The sequence below is a fragment of the Corvus hawaiiensis genome, chromosome 24, assembly GCF_020740725.1.
Source record: "Corvus hawaiiensis isolate bCorHaw1 chromosome 24, bCorHaw1.pri.cur, whole genome shotgun sequence".
NCBI classification, from domain to species: domain Eukaryota; kingdom Metazoa; phylum Chordata; class Aves; order Passeriformes; family Corvidae; genus Corvus; species Corvus hawaiiensis.
Window position 1 is genome coordinate 2,247,291 of NC_063236.1, and position 23,691 is coordinate 2,270,981.

Genomic DNA, 23,691 nt, shown 5'->3' on the forward strand with positions numbered 1-23,691 from the left:
TCCTTTCAAAGCAATTTATTGAGGACACAGTGAGAAGCTGGGAAGTTTGAGCAGTCAACGGGAACAGCTCCGTTCACGCTGTACAAGGTGTCAATGTGGACAATTTATGCACCAGTAATTTCCCTTGGCATTTTGGGGGAATGAAAAAGGAAAGGGGGTGATCTCTTCTAAAAATCAGCAGGCCTTGAACCAGCCACCCCAACATGCAGAAGCAAACCGAAGTACTACGTGTTCATCCATAAGCAAATTCCACACACAAAAAACCCCTGATGGCTACAGACTCACCAGCAGGTGCTTTGAAAATTGCTGTTTCGGATTTAAGCATGAATTTGCAGCTCGGGGTTTTCCTGGACCAAAAATAGATAGGATAAAAATAAAGGGAGTCTGCTCTTCGCAGTGTCTCCTGGGAAAGTTAAACAGTTAAATCCTCTCTCTCTTTTCTGAAATGCTTTGGGAGGAGCTGGAAGAAAAAAGAGGGGTCTTGGAGGGGGGAATATTGTTAATTAATCCGCTAGTTATGGGAAAAGACGGGGAAGCAGCACAACAAACAAACCCTTAAAGCTGTGAAAACCTAAATAAGTCAGAAATCACACTGTGCTGAGCACCTGCAGGAGAAGTTTGTAGAGGAGTCTTTAGGCTTGGGGACTCTGAAAACAAAACTCGGGGGGATAAATCTGGGGTTCATAAATGTGGAATGGGTTTGGTGACAAGCGTTGCTGCTGACGGGCAGGCATCACCCTGCATCCTCTCGGCGCGGGGCTGAGATGCTTGTCCGGGGGCTCTGCCACCCTACGGGACCACGCAGGGGTCTCTGACAACCCCGAAATTCCCCACCACGCCATTGTTGCACCCCACGACCTCCGGGCTGCTGGACACAACGACGGGGGGCCCCCCCAGCTGCCGGATGACGCAGCCCTGGTTCCCGAAGCTGAGCACCCCCCCGGCCTGGCACGGCCCCATCCTGGCGCTCAGGGCTCCGCTGCCGGCGCTGACCACGGGGCGGGCCGGGTACCCCCCGCTGCGGGAGCTGAACCCCCCGGCCTTGCAGCTGACCCCTCCAGCCTGGCAGAACACCTCTGGGATGCACTGCTTGGCCACGGAGCTGAGGACTCTCTTGGGGTGGATGCCGGCGCTCCGGGAGCTGAAGCCGCCGCTCTGGGAGCTGTGTCTCCCGGCCCGCCTGCCCAGGGAGCCGTAGCCACACGCGGCCCCGTTGGCTGCCAGCATCCCGCAGTCTTCGGGGATGTTGTAGCCGCTGCTGACCACAGCTGCAACAGAGCCCACGGGAATCAGCAGTTAGGGAGGAAAACTGGGAGACTTTCACACGGCAGGCTGGTCTTGAGTGACAGAACCAACCAAACCTGATCTCCTCCAGATTTGTCACACATCTCTGAGCCCCTGAGCCTTCCAACTCCTCCCCCGTGTCCCAGCACATCCACTCATGGATTCTCCCCCTTCCCATGTTCCCTCCCAGGTTCAATACGTATCCCATGGTCACCAGGACATCTCCTTGTTGCCTCCAAGAGCAGAAAAGGGTCTTGAATTTGACCTTCTCCCCTCACTCAAAGAGCTGATTTTTTTAAAATTCAGAGGTATTTGAGATTTCTGGAGCTAAACTTTCCAGAAGTGGAAAAGGGAGGCAGAGGGACCTGGGGCAGACAGATAATGCTGCTCCCAAGGGTATCTTTCCTGAAACAAGAAATCTTCATGGCTGAAAATGTGCAGTTACTTACACACACTCACGGGGTTCCCCACACATATCCTGTAGGGAGAAAAGAGAAATGCATGTTACTCACAACTTTCAGCCACAATCCAGCCCACTTAGTCCATCGTTGGAACATGCCTCACTATCCCTAGGAGAGGAACTGTTTTTGCTGGCACCCATGTGGCCTCCATGGCCTCCAGGCATCTCTCCAGGTCCAGTTTCTCTGAGCCTGGGGAGATCCTGGAGCTGTAGAATTCACTTGGGAGCAGGAACTGCCATAGCCTCAGATACGCAAGAGGGAGAAGTATCACCCACCTGCTCTCTTCACCCTCCAGCAGAGTCTTGTAGGTGGCAATCTCGATGTCCAGGGCCAGCTTGACGTTGAGCAGCTCCTGATAGTCCCGCAGCATGCAGGCCAGCTCGTCCTTGGCCTTCTGCAAAGCGTTCTGCAGCTCAACGTGCTTCTCCCGGGCATCTTTGAGGGCACAATCGCCGCGCTGCTCAACGTCACAAATGGAGGTTTGCAGGCAGGATACCTGTCGGGGGAGGACAATAGTGCAGGCATCTGCAAGGCTTCTTATCCTAGTTCTTGGACACTCTGGCTTTGGATAAACCTCCTCTCCCAATTGCAAACAGGGAAAACCCACCAGCATCACATCCCTCTCCACCCACTTTTCACTTTCCAACCAGGCCCAGAGCAGATCTCAAGTCTCATAAAGATCAATGCATCACCTTGCCCTGTGTCTGAGCTGTCTCTGGAAGCATCTCCTACCTGCTTCTTGACGCTCTCCAGCTCACACTGCAGCTTCTGAATCATCCGGGTCAGCTCTGAAATCTCACACTTGTTGCTCTGCAGGTCATCGCAGTATTTCCCTCTTTTATCCTGCAGCTCCTGAAACTGGAACCAAGAAACAGGACAGTCGTCACTTTGGGCCTGTGACATTGCCAGGCACAGACCCTCGTGGCCTCTTACTCACCCTGGTCTGGTAGAAAGCATCGACTTCTTCTTTGCTCTTCTGGGCGATCTCCTGGTACCAGCACTCAACGTTCTTGATGATGCTCTCCATGTCCAGGTCTCGGTTGTTGTCCATCTTGACGATGACCGAGGTGTCGCAGAGCTGGCGATCAACCTGAGCCCGTTCCTGCGGGATGGGAAGGGCTTAGTCAGCTCTTTTCACCTCTCAGGCTCTGCAGGAAGGGAAGGGCTGCGACACAGAGCGGCTGAGGGATAGAACAAGTCAAGAAATGTCCCTCGGGATGGCTCAGCAGAAAATCCTGCAGCAGGATGAGTTGCCACCTGTGACTGCTGACCTACGTGCTGACCTGCAGCAAGTCTGTCCACATCAAGGGCAAGGAACTGGAGTGACTTAACCCTTGGTATCCTCTCATCTCCAACTGCCTGAGTGATTTAATGACAGGACTGAGCTGGGAGTTGCTTCAGCTCTAATCAGGCAGCTGCAATCCGGAGGAACGAGACGGATGCATCTTTTCTCCAGGGTAGAGTTAGGACACAGCCAATTCCTACCTGGAGCTGCATGAAGGAAGGGGGAACCACCCTATCTCCAGCATCATCATGTTAATTTTACATCAACCTTGTACTTTCACGCTTTTAATTATTCAGGGCTTGGTATGAGACGCATCCCAGTGGGGTTTCAAGCAGAAGAAATTTGGAGCACCTGAAGGAAGAGACAGGACCACCAAAGTGCCAGGATGGACGGGAGGAACTCACCTCCTCAAACACACATTTCAGCAGCTCCAGCTGCCTCCTTAACAGATCCACCTTCACCTCCAGCTCTTCCTTGTTCAAGAAGATGCAGTCTGCATCCTGCAAGAGGGGAGACACACACATTCCAGCCCAAACCTGGCTGTAAATGCTGGAGAAATACACAGAGGCAACACCAACAAGACAGAAATGTGTCTCAACAAGATTTCAAGAGCAGAAAGGTGTGAGAGGGTGAGTCAGGATACTCGGTGCCTCCTGAAGGGAAACGAAACCATTCCAACACGACTTACAGGAATTAGTTGATTTATCACTTAGGATGCAGCTACAAACCCACAATTGACTAATGAGCATTTAAACACAATTTTTTAATATTCTTCAAATGATTCCTGCTTTTCTGATGTCCAAGAATAAAGGATGTGGAGAGACAGCCAGAAATAACCCAGTGTTCCAGTGTGACCTGTCCTGGTCTGTCCCCCTCCCACACTTCAGGAATGTTTTTGAGGCAACAAAACTGGTGCTGTAATGCTGATGATGTCGACTTTGAGGAGACATTATTTTTACTTGCCTGTTTTCCCAGACGTGTGCCTCTTTCTAAGTCTCCCTTCAGCTCATCATAACACTTTTGTGGGTTTTTGTTAATAATTCACTATTTCAGCCAAGTTTTGCCCCAAATAAACCTACCACAGGTATAACCACTCATGTAGTTTCAGCTTCTCACCTTTTTGAGTGCCACAAACTCGTTCTCCACAGTTGTGCGCCTGTTGATTTCCTCCTCATACCTGTTGGAAAAGGAGGAGAAAAGGGCTGAGGAAAGAAAAATGCTCAGACCCTCAGACATCAACCATCAGGTGTAAATGACAATAACCTCCAGTATAAATGACAATAAGCACCAGGTACAAATGACAACTCTCTCTTGCACAGGGACTGCCACCAGGCACTGCCAGATCAGTGTCTGGAGACCAACATTAAACCATCCCAAGATCAGAAGCTTCCTCATGAGCAACAACAACATTACCAATGCAAAGTGCTCACCAGTGAGACAGAAGAATGTGGCACTCCCAGAGGGGACATGCACAAGTCTGGGAGAAGTTACCCAAGATGAACCAGAAAAGCAAAATGCCACCAGCCAGAGGAGCCCAGAAGGTCCTTACTTGCACTTGAACTCCTCCACCAGCTGGCTCGTGGCACATTCTTCACTGCCCAGTTTCTGCTTTTCGCACAGCAGACAGTCCAGGCGCTTCCGCAGGTCGCAGATGTAATTCTCGAAGTACAGTTCCAGGTTTTTCCCTTTTTTTGGCAGCACATACTGCTGCAGAAGGCCCCACTTGGTCTCCAGCACTTTGTTCTGCTGTTCCAGGAATCGGACCTGAAGGCAAAAAATAGCAATTCTTCAAGAGGTGAAGGCAGGGACTCAACACCTGTTTAACTCTCTGCTCTTAACCACAGGTGCAGGAATAGGATTTTCAGGAAGTGAGAGCTGATACAGCACCGTGATCTGGAAGCTGTCTGCCCTTATTTAGAAATCTTTATGTTACACATCTGAATTAACTCAAAATCTAGAATTTGCACATCTAAATGGTTTAGAAATCTATACATCATGTCTACGTTATTTAGAAATCCAGGAGCCCGGTATCTAAATCTGCCTTTCTTAACAATTATTAGGAACAAAACTCCTCCAGATGGTGCCTCTGATGTATTTTAGGATAAAACTGAGTCCCCAGATAGTGAAATTACTTTGTCTGTGTTTGTTCTACAAAGGGATCCTTGGGTCACAGATCAGATTTGATCTCTAACCTGATCTTGTCTGGATCAAGATTAACCTCCTTTGCCTTCAGGAATGTTTCTGGAACTGTCACTATATTTAAAGTCAAAGAGAGGAGGGAATTACTGGAATTATTTAACACAGGACAGCAAGAGGAACCTGTCAGGGCTGTAACTTCTACCTGAGCTGCAGCGAGAAATCCAATTTGAACTGAGACTGTCCAAGAGGAGACACCTGCAAGAAAGTCCAGTGCAACCATGGCCATGATTCAAAGGCCGTGGAATGCCAGGACAGGGACATGGTTGAAATAAGCCCCATTAAAAAGATCTCAGTCTGGACCAACATGCTCTTAAAATGATTATCAGTTGTTAAAAATTATTAGAATTATCTTAAAATTCTCTGTGGGAAGCTGGACCCCTGCATGGACCCAGCTCAGAGATTCATGGCAGAGCTGGACTGGGGCTTTGGCTGATGGGCTCGTGGCACGAGATGGGTTTGGGAAGGGGTTGGTCAGGTTTTGTTTTCCTCAAGGAAGAGCAGTTCTGGAGCAGGTCTGGACTCACCTTGTCGATGAAACAGGCGAACTGCGTGTTGAGGGTCTTGATCTGCTCCTTCTCCTGGCAGCGTATCTCATGTTCCAGCGGGTCCACCCCAACGCAGAGAGGCTTCAGCAGCCGCTCGTCGATGCAGATCCCTTGGATGCCGTCGGCCTTGCGCTCGGGGAACCCTCGCATGATGCTGTATCCCCGGGGGCCGCACAGGCCAATCCTTCCTCCTCCAGCATTCCCGTAGCCCATGCCTCCGAGTGCCATCTCCCCAAAGCAGCCGGTGCCACAGCCCCCGTTGACGTAAGAGATTCTCCTGCTCCCGCCCAGGTTGCAAACGCTCCTGCTGCTGTAGGCACCGGCACCGCACCGCACGGGCTGGCTCACGGACGCGGCGTAGCTGCGACCACAAATCTCCGAGGCTGAACTGAAGCCTCTTCGTCCCAGGACAGATCTCACTGTCGGTGCCTGCCTGCTCATCGTGGCTTATTTGAAGGTGGAATAGCAAAGTTATGGGGCTGCTCTGGTGCAGGAGAGGAGCAGGGATCCCACTGAAGCGACGCGGGGATGCTGCCCCTTATATATATTTTGGGAAGCTGGCCTTGATAGGATCAGGACGTTAATTTAAGCACTTAAGGGTTTGGTTTGCCCTGCAGCAATAAATGCTCCTCAAAATGCAAACCAGCCCAGCAAATAGTAACTACTGAGGAAATAAAAAGGAATCTAAAAGTGCTCTCTTTGCAAGTTGCCTTCGAATACATTACGGTCTGAAGCACTCCCCTAACTTAGTGCTAATTATAGTTTAGAAACATTTTTGAAGGAGCTCTTTGTGATTTGTTTGCAGTGTGTCGTTTGGGGTTTTGTGTCTCATAAGGCTGTGTGTGTGATGGGATGTTTTGCAGACTTGCACTTTGTGGGGGTAATTTCACAATTTTGTCTGCCGAAAAGTAGCTCAAAGGAAAAATAAAAGAAGAAAGTCAACTGTAAAACAACAAACACTGTGGAAGTTGTCTCGTGATGGATCCTTTCTGTATCTGAAACACCAGTAAATTCACTGAGTTTAAGGTCTGGATTTGTATGCAAAAACTCAAAATATCCCCCAGATAGATGCACAGAATCACAGAATTCTGGGAATTCTGGGAATGTGCAGAATCCTGGGAATGTCCAGCGTTTCAAGATGACCTTCCCTGAAACACCAGTGAACCATCCAGGTTTCATCCAGGATCTGTGACATATTTCTATTTGCTCATAGATTTGTGTTCTGTGCCATCAGTGCCAGTTATTTCTAGAATTATGCTGCAAGTTCTTATTTGTGACGGTTAATTCTTTGGCTTTCACTATTCTGCAGCTTCTCCCAAGGTTGGGTGTCAAAGCCCTTTCAGATTCACCTCCTGGAAGTCTCTACTGGGAACAAAAAGGGAACAATAATCTGTTCCAGCTTGGTGAGATCCACCCCATTCACCAAGTGACGGCTGCATTTGGGTGACTTTGCCAGACATGTCCTTGACACTCCCCGGGGAGACAGCTCCGAGGGAAGAAGTCCCCGGGGCTGTGCTCAGGGCAATGGGGGTGATTTGCACTCCGCAGGGGCTGGGCTTTCTGCACCAAGAGAGGAAGTCTTAATGAGTGGATTAGGCTGGACACCAGGGAAGGCTCTGACTCACACCAGGGAGATGAATCCCTCTCTCCTAATCACCAGCCCAAGGAGGTGAGGCAGGAAACCTCTCCAGACCTTCTCTAAACTGGCTGTTGGAAAGTCAAAGCAAAAGGGCTCTTTCAGCTCTTTGCGGACGAAGTTTGGGAGAAAAAAAGGACATTATAGTGCAAACAAATGAACACCCTTGGTCCTGCCTCCTGAAGGGAGCAATGCTTGGAGGAATGTCCATATTATACAATGGGATAGCAGCTGGAGACACCCAGGTTTTATGTTCCCTCATCCTCGTTAACCCCTTCCAAAAACATTCTCCAAGAGTCAGGATCATAAAAGTTATGCCAAACCTCCTCCAAACACGCATCTGTCTAATATCAAGTGGTTGAGAAGAAGATGCACATGGAAACCGTGGGACGTGACTGCAGCCCCAGGATCCCCAAAGCCATTAATTGGGCCTGTAATTGCAACTTCTGTGAGTTTGAGGGGCTGGTGGTATGAATTAGTTGTGTAAACTGCTACTTTTGCCGTACCCGAAAGGGATAATTCCAGATATTTACAATGTTCGGATTACACCTTTGTTTATAGTAGTTCAGGCTTGTGGTGCAAACTGGGCTGCCAGCACAATTGGAAATATCAGATTAAACAAATAGGAGAGGCTTCAAGATGCAGTTTGGCACTTCCCCGGTCCTTGAAGTTCTAAACAGATTTATCAGACTCAAAATGCAGATTTGACTCCAAAGAAGAGCGGCTGTTCAGAACCCTGTGGAGGAAAGCAGGCTCACCAGTCAGGCTGAAGATGTGTCCCTCTCTGCACCCCATTATCCCAGTCAGATGCATGGGAGACACCTGGAATGCAGCATAGGCTGCAATTAAACATCTGTGAAACAGCTGTGCTGCAGCAGCCCCAGCTCCCAAACTCTCCAGAGCCTCTGAGTTCTTGAGAGGGAAGAGATTTGGGGTAAAGTTGCTCAGCATTGGCTAAAATTTGTGTGTTGGCCAAATTCCTGTTTTTCTTCTGGATCCCAGTGGGAAGGCAGCTTCATTTAACATCTTTTAGGTCCTTTCAAGGAATAATAAGTGGTGTGTAAGACCTCAAGAATCACCAGTTTGTTTTTGTGAATGTGGATGTGGGATAGGGGAGAGCACCCTGAAGAAAAACTTGCAGCTTTTTGACTCAAAAAAAAAAAAAAAAAAACAAACCAAAAAAACCCCCCAAACCAATAAAAGGGAAGGAGCAAGGAAGCCAAAAAGGAAAATATTTTGATGAGGGGTTGGATGAGTCATTTTGACAACTTGCAATCACTCCCTTTGTCAGCATTTCACTCCCTGAATGGGCTGCCGAAAAGGGAATTCATTAGAGGAACACTGGAGTTCACTAATTTGTTTGTTGCCTCTGGAGATGATTCTGGACCAGCTCTCAGAAGGTGTTTTATGTGATAGTCTCAAAGGGCTCTGTAATTATCCTCAGCCATCGAGAGCTCCTCACAGTCAGGTTGGACAATGGCAGGAACCTGCTTAAGCCAACACCATTTGATCCATGTAAGATTGGGTCGGAACATGGATTTTTACAGAGTTTCTTGGACTGTGCAGAGTCTTGTCCAAGTCATTCGTGACGTGTTGGAGGATTGATTTGATTAGTGCAGTCTCTTGTATCCTAAAGCCAAAGTTATCCAAGGTAATTCAGTCTGGTCATGTGTTTTTGCCTCTCACTGACCTCACCCTACTCCATGTGAGAAGTCAAAACTGGGATTTTCAAGGGATATTCCTCGTAAAATTCATCAAACACTGGGCCTGGGTGCACTTTCCTCCCTCCTTCAGCCATCAAACTGGCCATGGATTCTAATTTCCTCTTTGAGACTCCTTCTCTGGCTGATGGAAAGAGATCTGGCATCTCCAGACAGTGATTCATCACCTCCTGAAATAGGCAGCACAAGCAGGTGGGAGGAATCCACCTCTGCAACTCCTTCGCTCTGTTCTTCCTGGAGACCAGAGGCCGTCTAGACAACCAGACACCGGCCCCGGCGCCCGCCTGGGGAGGTTGAGGGAGGTGAAATGAGTCCCACCCTTTGGGCACTAAATTTCTTCAGCATCTTTGAAGTCCTAATGAGAGCCCCAACATCCCACGCTCCTGGATCCGCTCGGCTCCCGGTGCCGCATCACCCGATCCTGCGATCAGAGGCATCAGAGCTGAGGCTCCCAACAAAGCAAAGGCTTGGTTTGATCTTCCTCCTGTTGTTTTCTTCCTCCTGCAGTGGAAATGAATGCCGGATGGATGGGAATCCTGGATCAGGATGGCATCCCACTGCCTGGAACAGCAAAGGTGTTAGAAAAGGTGAAAAAAGGACCTAAGTTGTTAAAAGGTTACAGAAATGTCCCTGTAAATCCACAAGATTGCTGATCCCATCTGGTTGAAGTTGTTTTCCAGTTGAAGAGATTCCCTGAGCCACCCCAAGGAAGGAACTGCCTGTGGAAGGTGAGAAGCGTATTGAGCCAGAAGGAGAAAAGCTCTTCCTTTTGTTATGCCAAAAGTTCAATGCCCAAATAAAGCGTTGGATTGGATTGGACTGGATTGGATTGGATTGGATTGGATTGGGTTGGATTGGACTGGGCTGGGTTGGATTGGATTGGGTTAGGTTGGATTGGATTGGATTGGATTGGATTGGATTGGGTTGGATTGGACTGGGCTGGGTTGGATTGGATTGGGTTGGATTGGATTGGATTGGATTGGATTGGGTTGGATTGGATTGGATTGGGTTGGATTAGGTTGGATTGGATTGGATTGAATTGGATTGGATTGGATTGGATTGGATTGGGTTGGATTGGACTGGGCTGGGTTGGATTGGATTGGGTTGGATTGGGTTGGATTGGGTTGGATTGGATTGGGTTGGATTGGGTTGGATTGGATTGGGTTGGGTTGGATTGGATTGGGTTGGATTGGATTGGATTGGGTTGGATTAGGTTGGATTGGATTGGATTGAATTGGATTGGATTGGATTGGATTGGATTGGGTTGGATTGGACTGGGCTGGGTTGGATTGGATTGGGTTGGATTGGATTGGATTGGATTGGATTGGATTGGGTTGGATTGGGTTGGATTGGGTTGGATTGGATTGGGTTGGGTTAGATTGGATTGGATTGGATTGGATTGGATTGGATTGGATTGGGTTGGATTAGGTTGGATTGGATTGGATTGGGTTGGATTAGGTTGGATTGGATTGGATTGAATTGGGTTGGACCGGATTGGATTGGGTTGGATTAGATTGGATTGGATTGGGTTGGATTGGGTTGGGTTGGATTGGATTGGATTGGATTGGATTGGATTGGATTGGATTGGATTGGATTGGACTGGGCTGGGTTGGATTGGATTGGGTTAGGTTGGATTGGATTGGATTGGATTGGATTGGGTTGGATTGGGTTGGATTGGGTTGGATTGGATAGGGTTGGGTTGGATTGGATTGGATTGGATTGGATTGGATTGGATTGGATTGGGTTGGATTAGGTTGGATTGGATTGGATTGGGTTGGATTAGGTTGGATTGGATTGAATTGGGTTGGACCGGATTGGATTGGGTTGGATTAGATTGGATTGGATTGGGTTGGATTGGGTTGGGTTGGATTGGATTGGATTGGGTTGGACTGGGTTGGGTTGGGTTGGATTTGATGGGGTTGGATTGGATTGGATTGGGTTGGATTGGGTTGGGTTGGATTGGATTGGATTGGGTTGTGTTGGGTTGGGTTGGGTTGGATTGGATTGGATTGGGTTGGATTAGGTTGGATTGGGTTGGATTGGATTGGGTTGGATTAGGTTGGATTGGGTTGGATTGGATTGGATTGCGTTGGGTTGGATTGGATTGGATTAGGTTGGATTGGATTGGATTGGATTGGATTGGATTGGGTTGGGTTGGATTGGATTGGATTGGATTGGATTGGGTTGGGTTGGATTGGATTGGATTGGATTGAATTGGGTTGGATTGGATTGGATTGGGTTGGATTAGGTTGGATTGGGTTGGATTGGATTGGATTGGGTTGGGTTGGATTGGATTGGATTGGGTTGGATTGGATTGGATTGGATTGCTTTGGATTGGGTTGGATTGGGTTGGGTTAGATTGGGTTGGATTGGATTGGATTGGATTGGTGCAGCTTTGGGAGGTGCTGCAGAACATCTGATGTTCACAGAGGCCAGGCTGGAGTTCAGCACTTGCCAAATTAACTTATCACATCTTGAAATGGTGATTGGGGAGTTTGGAGGCAAGGAAACAACGCTACTTCTGCGTCATTGCCCTGATTTATTCTCCCCTTGCATAAAAAGCGAGAGGACGGTCTGTTTCCAATGGGAAACCTTTGGAGATCAAAGCCCTCCTAATGAATATTTATACCTGTTTGATTGCTCTTTTCTTGTCAAATCTTTCTTGTGGTTTCCTTCATTAAAGATTGAGCCTGATTTATTTTGTGCTTCTCATATTTGATTGGGAAATAACTTCTTATCACATGAGAGTGTGGGGGGAGAGGAAGCTCTTCCAGTTCTGAATGCCAATAATTTTGGCAAGGAAAGACCTTCCCTCTGGATTTCCCTTTGGTAAAATGTATCTGCCCAACCTGAGGTTCATTTCTTTGTTGTGCTCTTTCATCAGTTTAATCACAAAACACTTTAGTCCTTTTTTTATTATTGATTTTATGTTGATTTATGTTACTCACATCTGGTTTCTTTTTTAATCTGTTCAAATGTACAATGAAACAAAAAGATCTCCCTCTGATCTTTTTGAAAGCCTGAATAGTACTCATAGGGCCTTGAAAATGATGTTGAAAAACCAACCAGGCACATTACGGGGTTTTTTTCCCTTAATACCCTCTTCCAGCAGATTTTGCAGAGATAGAAAAAAAAAGGTGTTTTGTTGTCACACGTCTGTGGCAGACGTGGCATAAAAATACAAAGACTGAAATGATTTCCTTCTGAATTTTTAAACACCCATTGAATTCAGATAGAAGCCAAATTTGGTGCAAATCATCTTAAAAGAGCTTAAATTTACACCAGCCAAAGACTGGATCTACATCATTGGATCCACATTGCCCCACCCCTGGAAGTCTCCAAGGCCAGGCTGGAAGGGGCTTGGAGCCACCTGGTCTAGTGGAAGGTGCCCCTCCCCACGGCAGGGTGTGGAACTGGATGGGCTTTACGATTCCTCCCATCCCAAACCATTCCATGATTCCATTACTCTCTCCAGACAGCTCTGCCTCCTCTGTTTAATTAAGATTTCTAATCATTCGATATGTCTTGTGCAATTAAGGAATGGGCATTTCTGTACTTTTGGTAAACACCTAAAAGCAGATGGTAATGTGTTAGTTCTACTGTAAAAGGAGCAAAAGGTTTAAAGCCATTGAGTCATCCCAGGAGAAGTGAGGGTGGTGTAATTTATGGGTGTCCAAGGAGCACAAGCGAAGTAATTAATCTTTGCTGACTCCAGCAGGTGGAATTCTGAATTAAGATTTCCTTTATGGCTTCCCTGCCTGCATACGGATGACCAACCATTCCCAGGACATCACTACAGCCCTTCCTTCCTCTCTGTGACCCCGTGTGTCCCACCACAAAACTCCAGTCACCCTCCTAAAGCTACATCAGAGAGACTTTGATGAGCTCCTTTCCAGAAACACTTCCCAGAACACTTTAGGGAAAAGATTCTGGATTAAATCTCACGGCTTGGCACAGAGATAGCGAAGGTTTAATCAGGAAAAATAAAAGAGCCTGATGGGAAAACAGGAATTGAGTGATAAGAGGATAAGTGCCCCAACACAACCAACAACCCTTTAAAGAAAGAGTGGAAATCAAAAGGATTTGGGGGGTTTTAATGTTTCAAGTGTCCCTTTCTGATGTGATCCCAGCGGTGGAGCTTCTCTGATGTGGTCTCCTGATGCTCCACTGTTCTCACACCCAATCTGCCTCTGCCTCCTGTTGAGGTGGAGTTGAGGTTATTTTTAGTACTAAAAGTGAAGCAGGACTTTCATTTTTCTACTTTAGCTCTTAAATCCTGCTTGTCCTGACCCTCACAGCTGAAGTTCAGATCTGGGACAAGGAGGTCCAGCTCAAATCCTCACCCCTGGCCCACACATCCCTCATGGCTGAGCAGAGCTTCCCATGCTCTTGGCAGCCCTGCAGCTCTTCCCACACCTCCCAAGTGCCCCAGTGCCCAGAAAGGCTGAGCCCCCAGCTCCAGCCCCAAATTCCTCTCTCCTGGGGATGCAGCCAGGAGCACCAGGGATAAATTTCCTGGCTACGGAGCCAGCTGCACTTCTGGAAGTGAATCCTCTGTGAGAGGCACAAATGTTGTGGGGTCAGGATGCAGCACTGCAGGAGGACTTGAATCTTCTGGGCTGTCCAGACCCACATCCCTGGTCAGTCCCAGAGCCAATGGGAATCACTGTTGTGGGAAAACATAATGGGAGTCCCTCATGGGGAGGACACAGCCTCCCCTCTCCTCCTCCTCCTTCTCTTTCCCCTCCAAGCCAGAGTGAGGTGGTTTAACTTTGTAAGGAAAATTGAGAACCTTTTTCTTACTTACATACTCCCACAGGGCTCCCACGGCACATCCTGGAGGAGAAGGAGGTCACAAGGTTATCCATGATGGAATGAGCATTTCTAGCACTTTCCACCCTCCTGGGCTCTGTGGAGGAGCCCCAAGGACCAAGAGCTGCCCACACATGGCTGTGGTGGAACCCACCTGCTCTCCTCACCCTCCAGCAGAGTCTTGTAGGTTGTAATCTCAATATCCAGGGCCATCTTGCAATTCCGCAGCTCCTGGGAGTCCCACAGCATCCATGCCAGCTCATCCTTGGCTGTCTGGAGCTCATATTGCAGCTCATTGTGCCCCCCCCCAGGAGTCTCTGAGGGCACAACCCCCGCGCTGCTCAATGTCACCAAGTGATGTTTGCAGAGACAAGACCTGCTGGGGGGACATGAGACCTCCTGCCTTTCCCTGTCTTCTTTCTCATCATTCCCATCTCTAAAAAAGAAATTCCTGCCCATTTTGAGAGTCCTAAACTGGGGGTTATTGAGGCTTTTTTTAGGAAAGCCAAACATTTCCGAAATCAGTAATCAATTATAAAATACTCCAGGACGTCTGAACACGTCCTTGTGCTGCCAAGACTGGGTTTGAGTTTTGTTTGGAGGATACCAGTACTCTGCCCTAACTGGAACTAATAATTAAGGTTTCCCATTGCTTCCCGTTATAAACTGTATAATGAATTAGGTGGTCTGGAAATTATACCAGTTTCTACGGGTGATGACTTACTGGTGAGTCATAATTCTACCTGTTCATTGGATGCTTTGAACCCATGTCAGAAGCCAGAATTCCTGCGGAAGCAATTCCAGCAATTTTCTGAGAGCTGTAGCTAATTCCATGATCTAATTTGGTGCAATTAGTTCTTTGCAATAATCAAAAGGATCCAACAGAAAATAAGCTGGGAGATAATCCTTCTTCCCTGTTCACCACTGGAAGAGCTTCCCTAGACCGATGGAGCCAGCGTGAGGCAACTCTCTTTGATAAAGATGAAAGAAATTGTGGGATCATGGAATAGTTTGGGTGGGAAGGGAGAGTAAAGCTCATCCAGTCCTGCCCTTGCCATGGGCAGGGACACCTTCCACTACCCCAGGTTGTTCCAAGCCCTGTCCAACCTGGCCTTGGACACTGCCAGGGATCCAGGGGCAGCCACAGCTTCTCTGGGAAATCCATTCCAGGGCCTCATCACCCTCACAGGGAAGAATTTCTTCCTCCAATCTAATCTAAATCCACCCTCCTCCAGTTTAAAACTGTCAACCCTTGTCCTATTGCCACAGGCTCTGCTAAAAAATTTGTCCCCATTTTTTTATAAATGCCACAAAGGTGTAGAAAACACAACTTGGGAGTGGCACATAGGATCCAGAGGGTAAATCCTGTCCATCCCACCTGTTCCTTCACGTTTTCCAGGTCACATTGCCTCCTCTCCATCACAAAACTCAGTTCTTCCATCTCTCGCTGGTGGGACTTCAGCTTCTTGAAGTGCCTCCACTTTTCCTCCTCAAGCTCTTGGAACTGCTAGCAAGCAAGGAGAGAGCTGGGAGCTGATACTTGTGGTTGCCATAGGAGCCTTGAGTCTCTTTCTAGAGTGAGTTAAACTTGGTTTAGAAAAAAAGATTTGTGGATCCTGAGACTGCCAGTAGCAAATGAAACTTTCTTTCACTGGTCAGCTCATCTACACCTCCCCATTCCCAGCACATCCCACCACCTCTGTTCCAGGGGTGTTCTCACAGCTTTGAGACGCACAGAGTTTATCAGAATGGAAAACCAGGTCCAGAAATCACTTATTGAAGATAGGAACCAAACCCCACCACTTTTGCACTGTTATTTCTGACAGAGAGACACTTATGAAGCTGTCACCAGACTTACCCCGGCTCTGTACAATGCTTCCAACTGGGATTTCCTTTTCCAAGCTATATCCTCCCACCAGTGCTCCGTGCCCTTGAGGATGCTCCGCATGTCCAGGGTTTGGCTGCTGTCCATTTTCACAATGACGTCACAGAAGCATCACAGGGACTTCTCCCCAGCTCAGCCTTTTCCTAGAAGTGATAAGTGGCCATAAGTCACCAGCGCATCCCTGTCCCTGGATTTCTCATCTCACATCCCAGTGGAAGAAACACCACCATGGACCTGAGCCACAGCCCAGGAGTTGAAATTGGTTTTGGTTTCTTTTTTTTCAGATCTCAAAATCTTGCTGCTCTGGGATTCCCAGAGTCTGACTGGTTAATCTGGCCCGAATTCATATGGACAAGGAGTGGATGGGAGGAAGAGCTGCCATGAGGAATGGTTGGCACAGGAGCATTCCTTCCTGAGCAGAAACACATTTCAGGAACTTGATCTCCTGCATTAGGGTTTCCACCTTTGCTTCCAGCTCTGCCTTGGTCAGATGGACACACTCCACATCCTAAAAGAGTTTCCAGACATTTAGAAGTCAAAATTATGCCTACACAAGGATCTAAGGAAATTCCATTATATTTTTGGCATAAGAAATTTTGTTTGAGAAACTCAGTTATCGCCTGACCAGCAACAGCTAAGGCATTCCCAAGAATATATCCAGTATTGAAGTGTTTCTGAAAAACAGTCATAATTCGGGCATGAGGAGCAGGAAAGCATTCCATTTAGAATGAAGTATTCTCTCGGTAGTGTGTTTTTCTACACCCTACACCTGTCCAAGAACTTCTAAGATTCTCTAGACCTGCCCCTTGCCTTGCAAGGAGTGGATCAGGGGAAACCCCTTGGATCTCTGCATCCAAGCCTTCCATTCATCCCAATCCCTTACCTTCTTCAGCAACATGAAGTCGCTCTCGGCAGCGGTGCATCTGTTCATTTCCTGCTCATATCTGATGGGGAAAAGAGACCAGTGAAGGGGTCATTCCAAGACTGGAGATCTTGTTTGAGTGGGTATTTAGGGGACAGGGTGCTTTGGATCTCATCCTTTTGCATCTCAACCTTTTGGATCTCAGCTTTTTGGATCTCAGCTTTTGGATCTCAGCCTTTTGGATCCCAGATTTTTGCACATCACCCTTATGGATCTCAGCTCCTTAAGTCTTGGTCTCTTGAATCGCAGCCTTTGTTGTCTCAGTTTTTTGGAAGTCTATTGATACAGCCCAAGCCAAGAGTCCCTTTAGTGCAGCTGTTGGAGCTCCTGCCCCAAGGGTGGTTTCTCCTCACTCACTGGCACCTGAACTCCTGCACGAGCTTCTCGGAGTGGTTCAGCTCGGGCTCTGCCTGGTCCTGTTCCCACCACAGTGAGTCCAGCCACGGCCACCAGCAGCACAGGCAAAGCTGCCCAAGACATTCCTGTTGTCCTTCTGGGCTGGCAGCACCTGCTTCCATAGGACATCCCATTCGGCAGCCAGCTCCCTGTTCTGCTGCTCCAGAAGGTGCACCTGCATTCAGAGAGCAAAGCCGCCCGTTCAGGTGTGTGTGGGGATGACTCCTGTTGGGACCACAGGAGTGTGGGGGGCACAAGGAATCTGCTCTTCTGGCTCAGCACTCCCCGGGCTCATTGAATGGGATGAGAGAACAAAAGGGGGTCAGAGTGACCTTCCTGCAATCAAGTGGGAGGTGTCCCTGCCATGGAAAGCGGTTGGAAGTGGATGATCCTTGAAGTCCATTCCAACCCAAGCCAGACATGGTGGGATTGTTGGGGTGTCCTGCATGGGGCCAGGAGTTGGACTCAATGATCCTGGTGGGTCCCTTCCAACTTAGCACATTCTGTGATTCCATGAATCCATGAATCCTAGAGCAAAGTGATCTTGCTGCTCTTCCCTTCTCCAATGAAGCCCGGGACAGCACAGCCTTTGTGGCAGCTACAGAATCACCAAACATTTAAATAAATCTGCATCACTGGGCTGAGAGTGGAAACCCCCATTCATGGATAGGAGACCATGGAAAAAAGTCTGGCTGCAGAGAGGAGCCAACAGTGACAAAGCCCCGTTGGACACTTTGGAGGAACAGCTCCCTCCCATTATTAATAATAAAACCAGATGCAGTTCATGGAAGTATTTAAGAGCATAAATCAGATTAAAAAAATGTAACGGGCTCGACCTGCACTCATGGCACCGGGGTCTCACACACCCAAACCAGCTCAAGGCTTATGAACTGCAGTGAAGGAGAAACCAAAGTCTGGAACACCAAAGTCTTCTCTCAGCTCTCGTTTTGTCAATCAAAGAGGCAAATTGGCTGTGGAGGCTCTTCAGCTGCCCCCTCTCCTGCTTTCAGACCCTCTGGACTTCAGGGTTGACCTTCACATCCAGGGGCTGCAAGAGATCCCTGTTGACCTACACCAGGTGAGCAGCTCCACATCTGCAGCCCGACCCACTGGTGCCCCAGCACCCCTGACCTCCCCAGAGCCCGAAACAAACCCATTCCCATCCCTTTGTGTTTTGGAGGCTCTGGCCATGGCTCCAGGCTCCATAGCCTCTCCCAAACAATGCCAGGAGGGGGAAGCACTGCTTTGGCCGAGGGTCACCCTGCTAGAAGCAGAGGATGGTGGGAAGAACCTTCTCCCATGGGAAGCTCACCCAGCTGACAGCTACTGGCTCGTGCTGGAAGACATGATGGAGGCAAGGACACAACCCAGAAGGACCCCTCTGCTCTGATACCTCTGTGCTCCACCTTTTTACACGTCTCAGGAGTGGGGCTTGGTTGACAAGAAGGAATAATTTGAGCTTTTCCTGGGGTTTGCCATGCATGGCAGAAATTGGGAGGCTTAAATATGCAAAACAAGTGAATGTTTATGAAACCCAGTGGAATCACTCTGGGTGTAAAGCGTGCAGTCAGCTCGGATTCTTCTCTTGGGTTAGTTTGTTCTCCTTCCTTACAGTAATTGCAGCTTAGGAAATGGCCTGGAGAGTGTTTCTTTCTTCCAAGGACAGTTTCCTCTGCCACAGAGACAAGGTGGGAGAGCTGGGGTGTTAGCCTGGAGAAGAGAAGGCTCCAGGGAGACCTTAAGAGTCCCTTCCAGTGCCTAAAGGGGCTCCAGGAGAGCTGGAGAGGAACTTGGGACAAGGGATGGACGGACAGGGCACAGGGAATGGCTTCCCCCTGCCAGAGGGCAGGGGTGGATGGGATACTGGGCAGGAATTCCTCCCTGGGAGGGTGGGGAGGCCCTGGAATGGATTTCCCAGAGAAGCTGTGGCTGCCCCTGGATCCCTGAAAGTGTCTCAGGACAGGCTGGACACTGGGGCTTGGAGCAGCCTGGAAGCGAAAGACATCCCGGCCCACAGCAGAGGTGGAACTGGACAAGTTTTAAGTTCCCTTCCAACCCAATCCATGGTTCTCTGATTCTTGTTAAGTCTTTGGCTTTGATTGTGTAGAACACATGGAAAATGAAACTCACATGGGGAAGACAAGAAGGAGCTTTGAAACCAGGAGGCTCTGCCCCAAGGCTGTTAATTGGACACTGGCTGATCATTTAGTTGAGAGCAGCGGTAAGTTGGAAGCAGCAACCTGTATCCTGCAAAATTCCTTATTAATCCATCTGCTACTCCCTGTCACAATCCTTTATATCGGAGCTTGTAATTAAAGCCCTCAGGATAGCTCAAGGCAAATAAGAAGGGATTTATTGGAGTGTCTTGACAGACAGAGAAGAAAAGGCTGAGAAGTTTCACAGAGTTGCTGAGAGCTTGAGAGGTGGAGCCAAGATTTCATCTCTCTGCTCATGGCTTCCTGCCAAAGTCTCTTTCAAAACAAAAAATGGTGAAGGTTTCATTTCAGATCACTCAGAAGAAGTAATTTTCCTCTGCTACTCCACCAGATTAATCCCGAACTTTTTCAATAGGCTCAAACCTTGGTCAGTGTTTTCGTGGCCATTAAACATTTAAGCATTTCAAATCACCAAGAAATGGGATAATATTTCCCCTGCTCATTTCTCCCCTCAGTTTTTCAGGGATTTTTAAATTTTTTAATTTTTTTTTTCATTCCTGGGCTCATCAAAGGGGTTTTCACCACCTTTTACAAGAAAGCTGATGAAAACCAAATCTGGTTACCAGGAACCTTGCTGGAATTCTGTCTCCAAGAGCAGCTGATGCCAAAGGTTTCCCAGTACCTCATTATTTGCAAATGTTCTGCTCTGGAACACTTTGCCCTGGGCCCAGCAAGGGAGATAATTGATAGGATGAGGCAGCTGGAAAGACAAGCAGCTTAATGAGGGGTTCTTGACAGCGCTATCAATTACACCCACACAGGGCAGCGATTGAAGTCCTGGATGTTTCATTTAAACACAGGCAGCATCCATGGCATTCCCAGCTGGAAGAGCAGGATTGGAGCCCAGGGGAGGACACTTGGCCTGGAGCTGCTCTGACTCAGCTTCATTTTGTGCCTCCAGTTTGTCTTTCCTTGGGCTCTGCTGAATCCCCCTGCTGGTACTCCTGAGGTACCCCGAGGGCCCCGGGCAGAGTTCTCACAGCACCAGCCTTGAGAATTTGGAGCTTTTCAAGCAAAGAAAGAGTTCACATAGAGTCTTTATTTCCTTGCTGTGGCCAGAGCCAACAGGGTCATGGCTGGGTCCAGGTTGTCCTCCCAGAACAAATTTCAAAAGGTAATGGATGGTTTCATTGTGTTTTCTTCCACTTTTCTAAGCCAAACTTCTGAATTCGGGTTTTCACAGCCCTGGATGTCACAAAAGGTTCATCAGATCAGCCTCTCTTCTGGCTCCCAGCCCACTTGACCCCTGACGACCCCGAGTCCCCAAAAGGTACCTGAGGCCACCTGATGCCACCCTTGGGCTGTAGCTTACAGGGCCACATCAGCTCTGCCTCCCTCTCCCAGTTTTACCCCATCCCACACAAATTGCTGTAGGAGACAAAATATTTATGCCTCATTTGACAGCAGAAGGTCCCCAAATTTAAAGCACACCAGGTCTTCTCCACTTCTCCCACCCAGCTGGTGGAACTTGGTGTGTCTGTGTCAGAGCAGTCACCTTTCTGCAGCTCCCTCCCAGGACAGGGAGGGTTGGATGTGGCACCAGGGTAATCACAGCTCACTAATGCTCTTCTAATCACCAGGAATTTTGGATGGAGGCCCAGCAATGAGCCCCACTATTTTCATGGTGCTACATGACTACAGCCATGACTAATTTCACGGCTTTTTGCCAAATTAAATCAGGAGGGAACGTCTTGTTCTGGTCACATCTGCACAGCAAAGATGTAAAAAATTCCGCCAGTCAGACTGGGAGAAGTGGGGCAAAGACCAGCTCCACACCAGTACAGCACAACCCTTTTCTCCCACTAGATGGTGGTGTCTAGTGCCTTTGGGCCCTCGGCTGGGTTCCTGGGGGTGCCAGGAGCATCCTGGAGAACCCTGGAGCATCCAAAGGAGGGCTGCGAGGATGGGGAAGGGTCTGGAGGGGCCACACAAGGAGCAGCTGAGGGTTGGTTTGTCCTGCAGGAGGAGTCTTGAGGAGAGACTCATTGGGGGCTGCAGCCTCATCCCGAGGGGCAGCTCCCATCTCTGCTCTGGGGACCAGGGACAGGACCCCACGGAATGGCTGGAGCTGTGCCAGGAGAGGTTTAGGTTGGATATTAGGAAAAGGTTCTTCCCCAGAGGATGCTGGGCACTGCCCAGTCTCCCCAGGGAATGGGCACAGTCCCGAGGCTGCCAGAGCTCCTGGAGTGTTTGGACAGCGCTGCCAGGAAGTGGGATTTTGGGATTAGTGGGATTTTTGGGGTGTCTGTGCAAGGCCAGGAGTTGGACTCAATGATCCTCGTGGGTCCCTTCCTGCTCAGGATATTCCATAGTTCTGTGATTCTGTGGGATGAGCCAGTTCTCACCTGGAAACACTCAGGAAGCTCCCAGGGTGCCACAAGCAAGAGGTTGTTACAGCAGTGGGAGGTAATATTTAGGACAGCCCTTGGACAACGAGGTCCTCAATCCATGGAAGCTGACGTTCCCCATGGACTCGTGCTCCGAGGCTGACTCAGCCTGGGATGTTCTGTAAAACACCTGTGAACCTCTGGCATAAAACCAACACCGAGAAGAGTCAACACCAGCTCCAAGGAGAGCTGACCTTCCGCCAGCTCCTCCCTCGCCCTGTCTTCCCCTCATTCCCGAGGTCCCGCTCATCCGCCAGCACTCCCGGAGCCTCCCACTCTGGCTGGGCACAGGGTGTCAGCAAACTCCTTCTCTTGGCATTCACAGCCTGGTGGTGATGGAAAACACATCCCAAGACATCAGCCGAGGGCCTCTTCTTTTGATCTTCTTCTTCCCATGGCTTCAGCTCAGCCCCTGAACACCAACACTCAAAATGTCTGCAGCCTTATGGAGTCACTCTCATGACATTTTCCATCAGAAAATTTGTGGGCGATCTCGAATTGACATTTGACACAGAGGCTGGACTTGGGTGATCCTTGTGGGTCCCACCCAGCTCAGGATATTCAATGATTCTGTTGTTCTTTGAACGTAGGGATGAGCCAATGAGGAACCAGCAGTGGACACGGCTGTGGAAACATCAACACTGCACCTATTTTTTATGTTTTACACATATTTTTCAATGTGCTTTGGTGCTGGAAAGAAAATAATCCACTTTATCACCCCAGCTCAAATCTAAATGGTCCAATGAACTCAACCTCATCTTAAATTTCTGTGGTCCAAACACCTGAATGGTGGTGTTGGTCTTAAATTTGTGTGGTCTGAAAACCTGGAATTTGGACTTGGTCTTAGGTCTCTGTGGTCCAAAACCCTGGAATTTAGCCTTGGTCTTAAATTTTTGTGGTCCAAATACCTTAAATTTGACCTTGATCTCAAACTGGTGTGGTCCAAAGACGTGAATGTTCATGTTGGTCTTAAGTTTTTGTGGTCTCAAGATCTGAAACTTGACCTTGAACTTAATTGTGTCCAAAACCCAGAAATCTGGTCTTGGTCTTAAATCCATGTGGTCCAAAGACCTAAACTGGGCCAGATGCTCTCCTTGCAGAACCAGCAGGAGCTGGATCAAAAGCTGCTGGAGGAAAGGAACCACTCTAAATAAACACTAAACAATACAGTATTTTTCGGCAGCCCAAATGCCAGATGAGATTTTCCCCTCCTACTCCAACAGGGACAACTGGATGTGGAAGGAGGTGCTGGAATGCGTCTCCAGAAACTGGGGAGCCCTTGACGGCTCCTCTGATGAGCAGAACAGGTTTGGAAATTCCCTTCCAAGCCTCCCCTGCGGCACCTGGGATCCTCTGAGTGTGTAAACAGCACTGAACCCCCTCGGGGGTTCCCAGTTGCTGCTCCCAGTTCCCCTTGGAAGCTCCGAAGTCTGGTGTCACCTGGAGCAGCCGCTGTGTCTGATCCCCAGCGGGTGACTCATCCCCTCCCAGGGAGAGGCATGAATAGGACGCTGCAATTGCCTCCAAAAGTGCCCATTTCTTGTTGGGGTCCCTCCCCTGCCTGTAGCCCTGGGAGAGGGGCCCTGAGGGCACAGGCACGGGGCTTCCCTGTCCCTGCTCAGCCTCGTTCCCATTGGTTGGTTTGTGTTCCCTGCGCGGGCAGAAGGACCCTTGGTCCCGTGACTGGAACAGTTCCTGAGCAGAGCTCCGGCCATGCGGCTGGAGAAATAAACATCTCTCTGAAACAGCTAGCAAGAATCTGTCTGTCCGTATATATTTCCTTTCCACGGGACTCCTGGTTTGATATATGCGTGTTGCAGGATCCCCACTGCAACAATTTCTCACTGATTTTCTTCCTTTTTGTCCTTTCACACCACAAAAGGGATCAGTAAAAAACCCTCAGGCCTGAGCACAGCACTCATCTTTTTATTATGAATAAAAT

The 23,691-nt window shown here is 48.7% G+C and overlaps 1 protein-coding gene, 1 long non-coding RNA gene and 1 pseudogene across 2 annotated transcripts; 1 reads left to right on the plus strand and 2 right to left on the minus strand.

Annotated features, from left to right (window-relative positions):
- LOC125337739 (keratin, type II cytoskeletal 4-like) lies at positions 1 to 6,297 on the minus strand. The gene is made up of 9 exons (XM_048327804.1): positions 5,754 to 6,297; positions 4,580 to 4,794; positions 4,147 to 4,207; positions 3,435 to 3,530; positions 2,683 to 2,847; positions 2,478 to 2,603; positions 2,021 to 2,241; positions 1,734 to 1,762; positions 1 to 1,268 (listed from the first exon to the last, which is right to left on the minus strand). The coding sequence occupies exons 1-9, from the start codon at positions 6,213 to 6,215 to the stop codon at positions 790 to 792; spliced, it is 1,854 nt and encodes a 617-aa protein (XP_048183761.1). The 5' UTR covers positions 6,216 to 6,297; the 3' UTR covers positions 1 to 789.
- Positions 6,298 to 9,623: 3,326 nt separating this feature from the next.
- On the plus strand, positions 9,624 to 9,945 carry LOC125337755. The gene is made up of 2 exons (XR_007208130.1): positions 9,624 to 9,718; positions 9,801 to 9,945. It is a non-coding gene; the product is annotated as an uncharacterized LOC125337755 (long non-coding RNA).
- Positions 9,946 to 13,423: 3,478 nt separating this feature from the next.
- LOC125338018 lies at positions 13,424 to 18,493 on the minus strand (annotated as a pseudogene).
- Between the last annotated feature and the right edge of the window lie 5,198 nt (positions 18,494 to 23,691).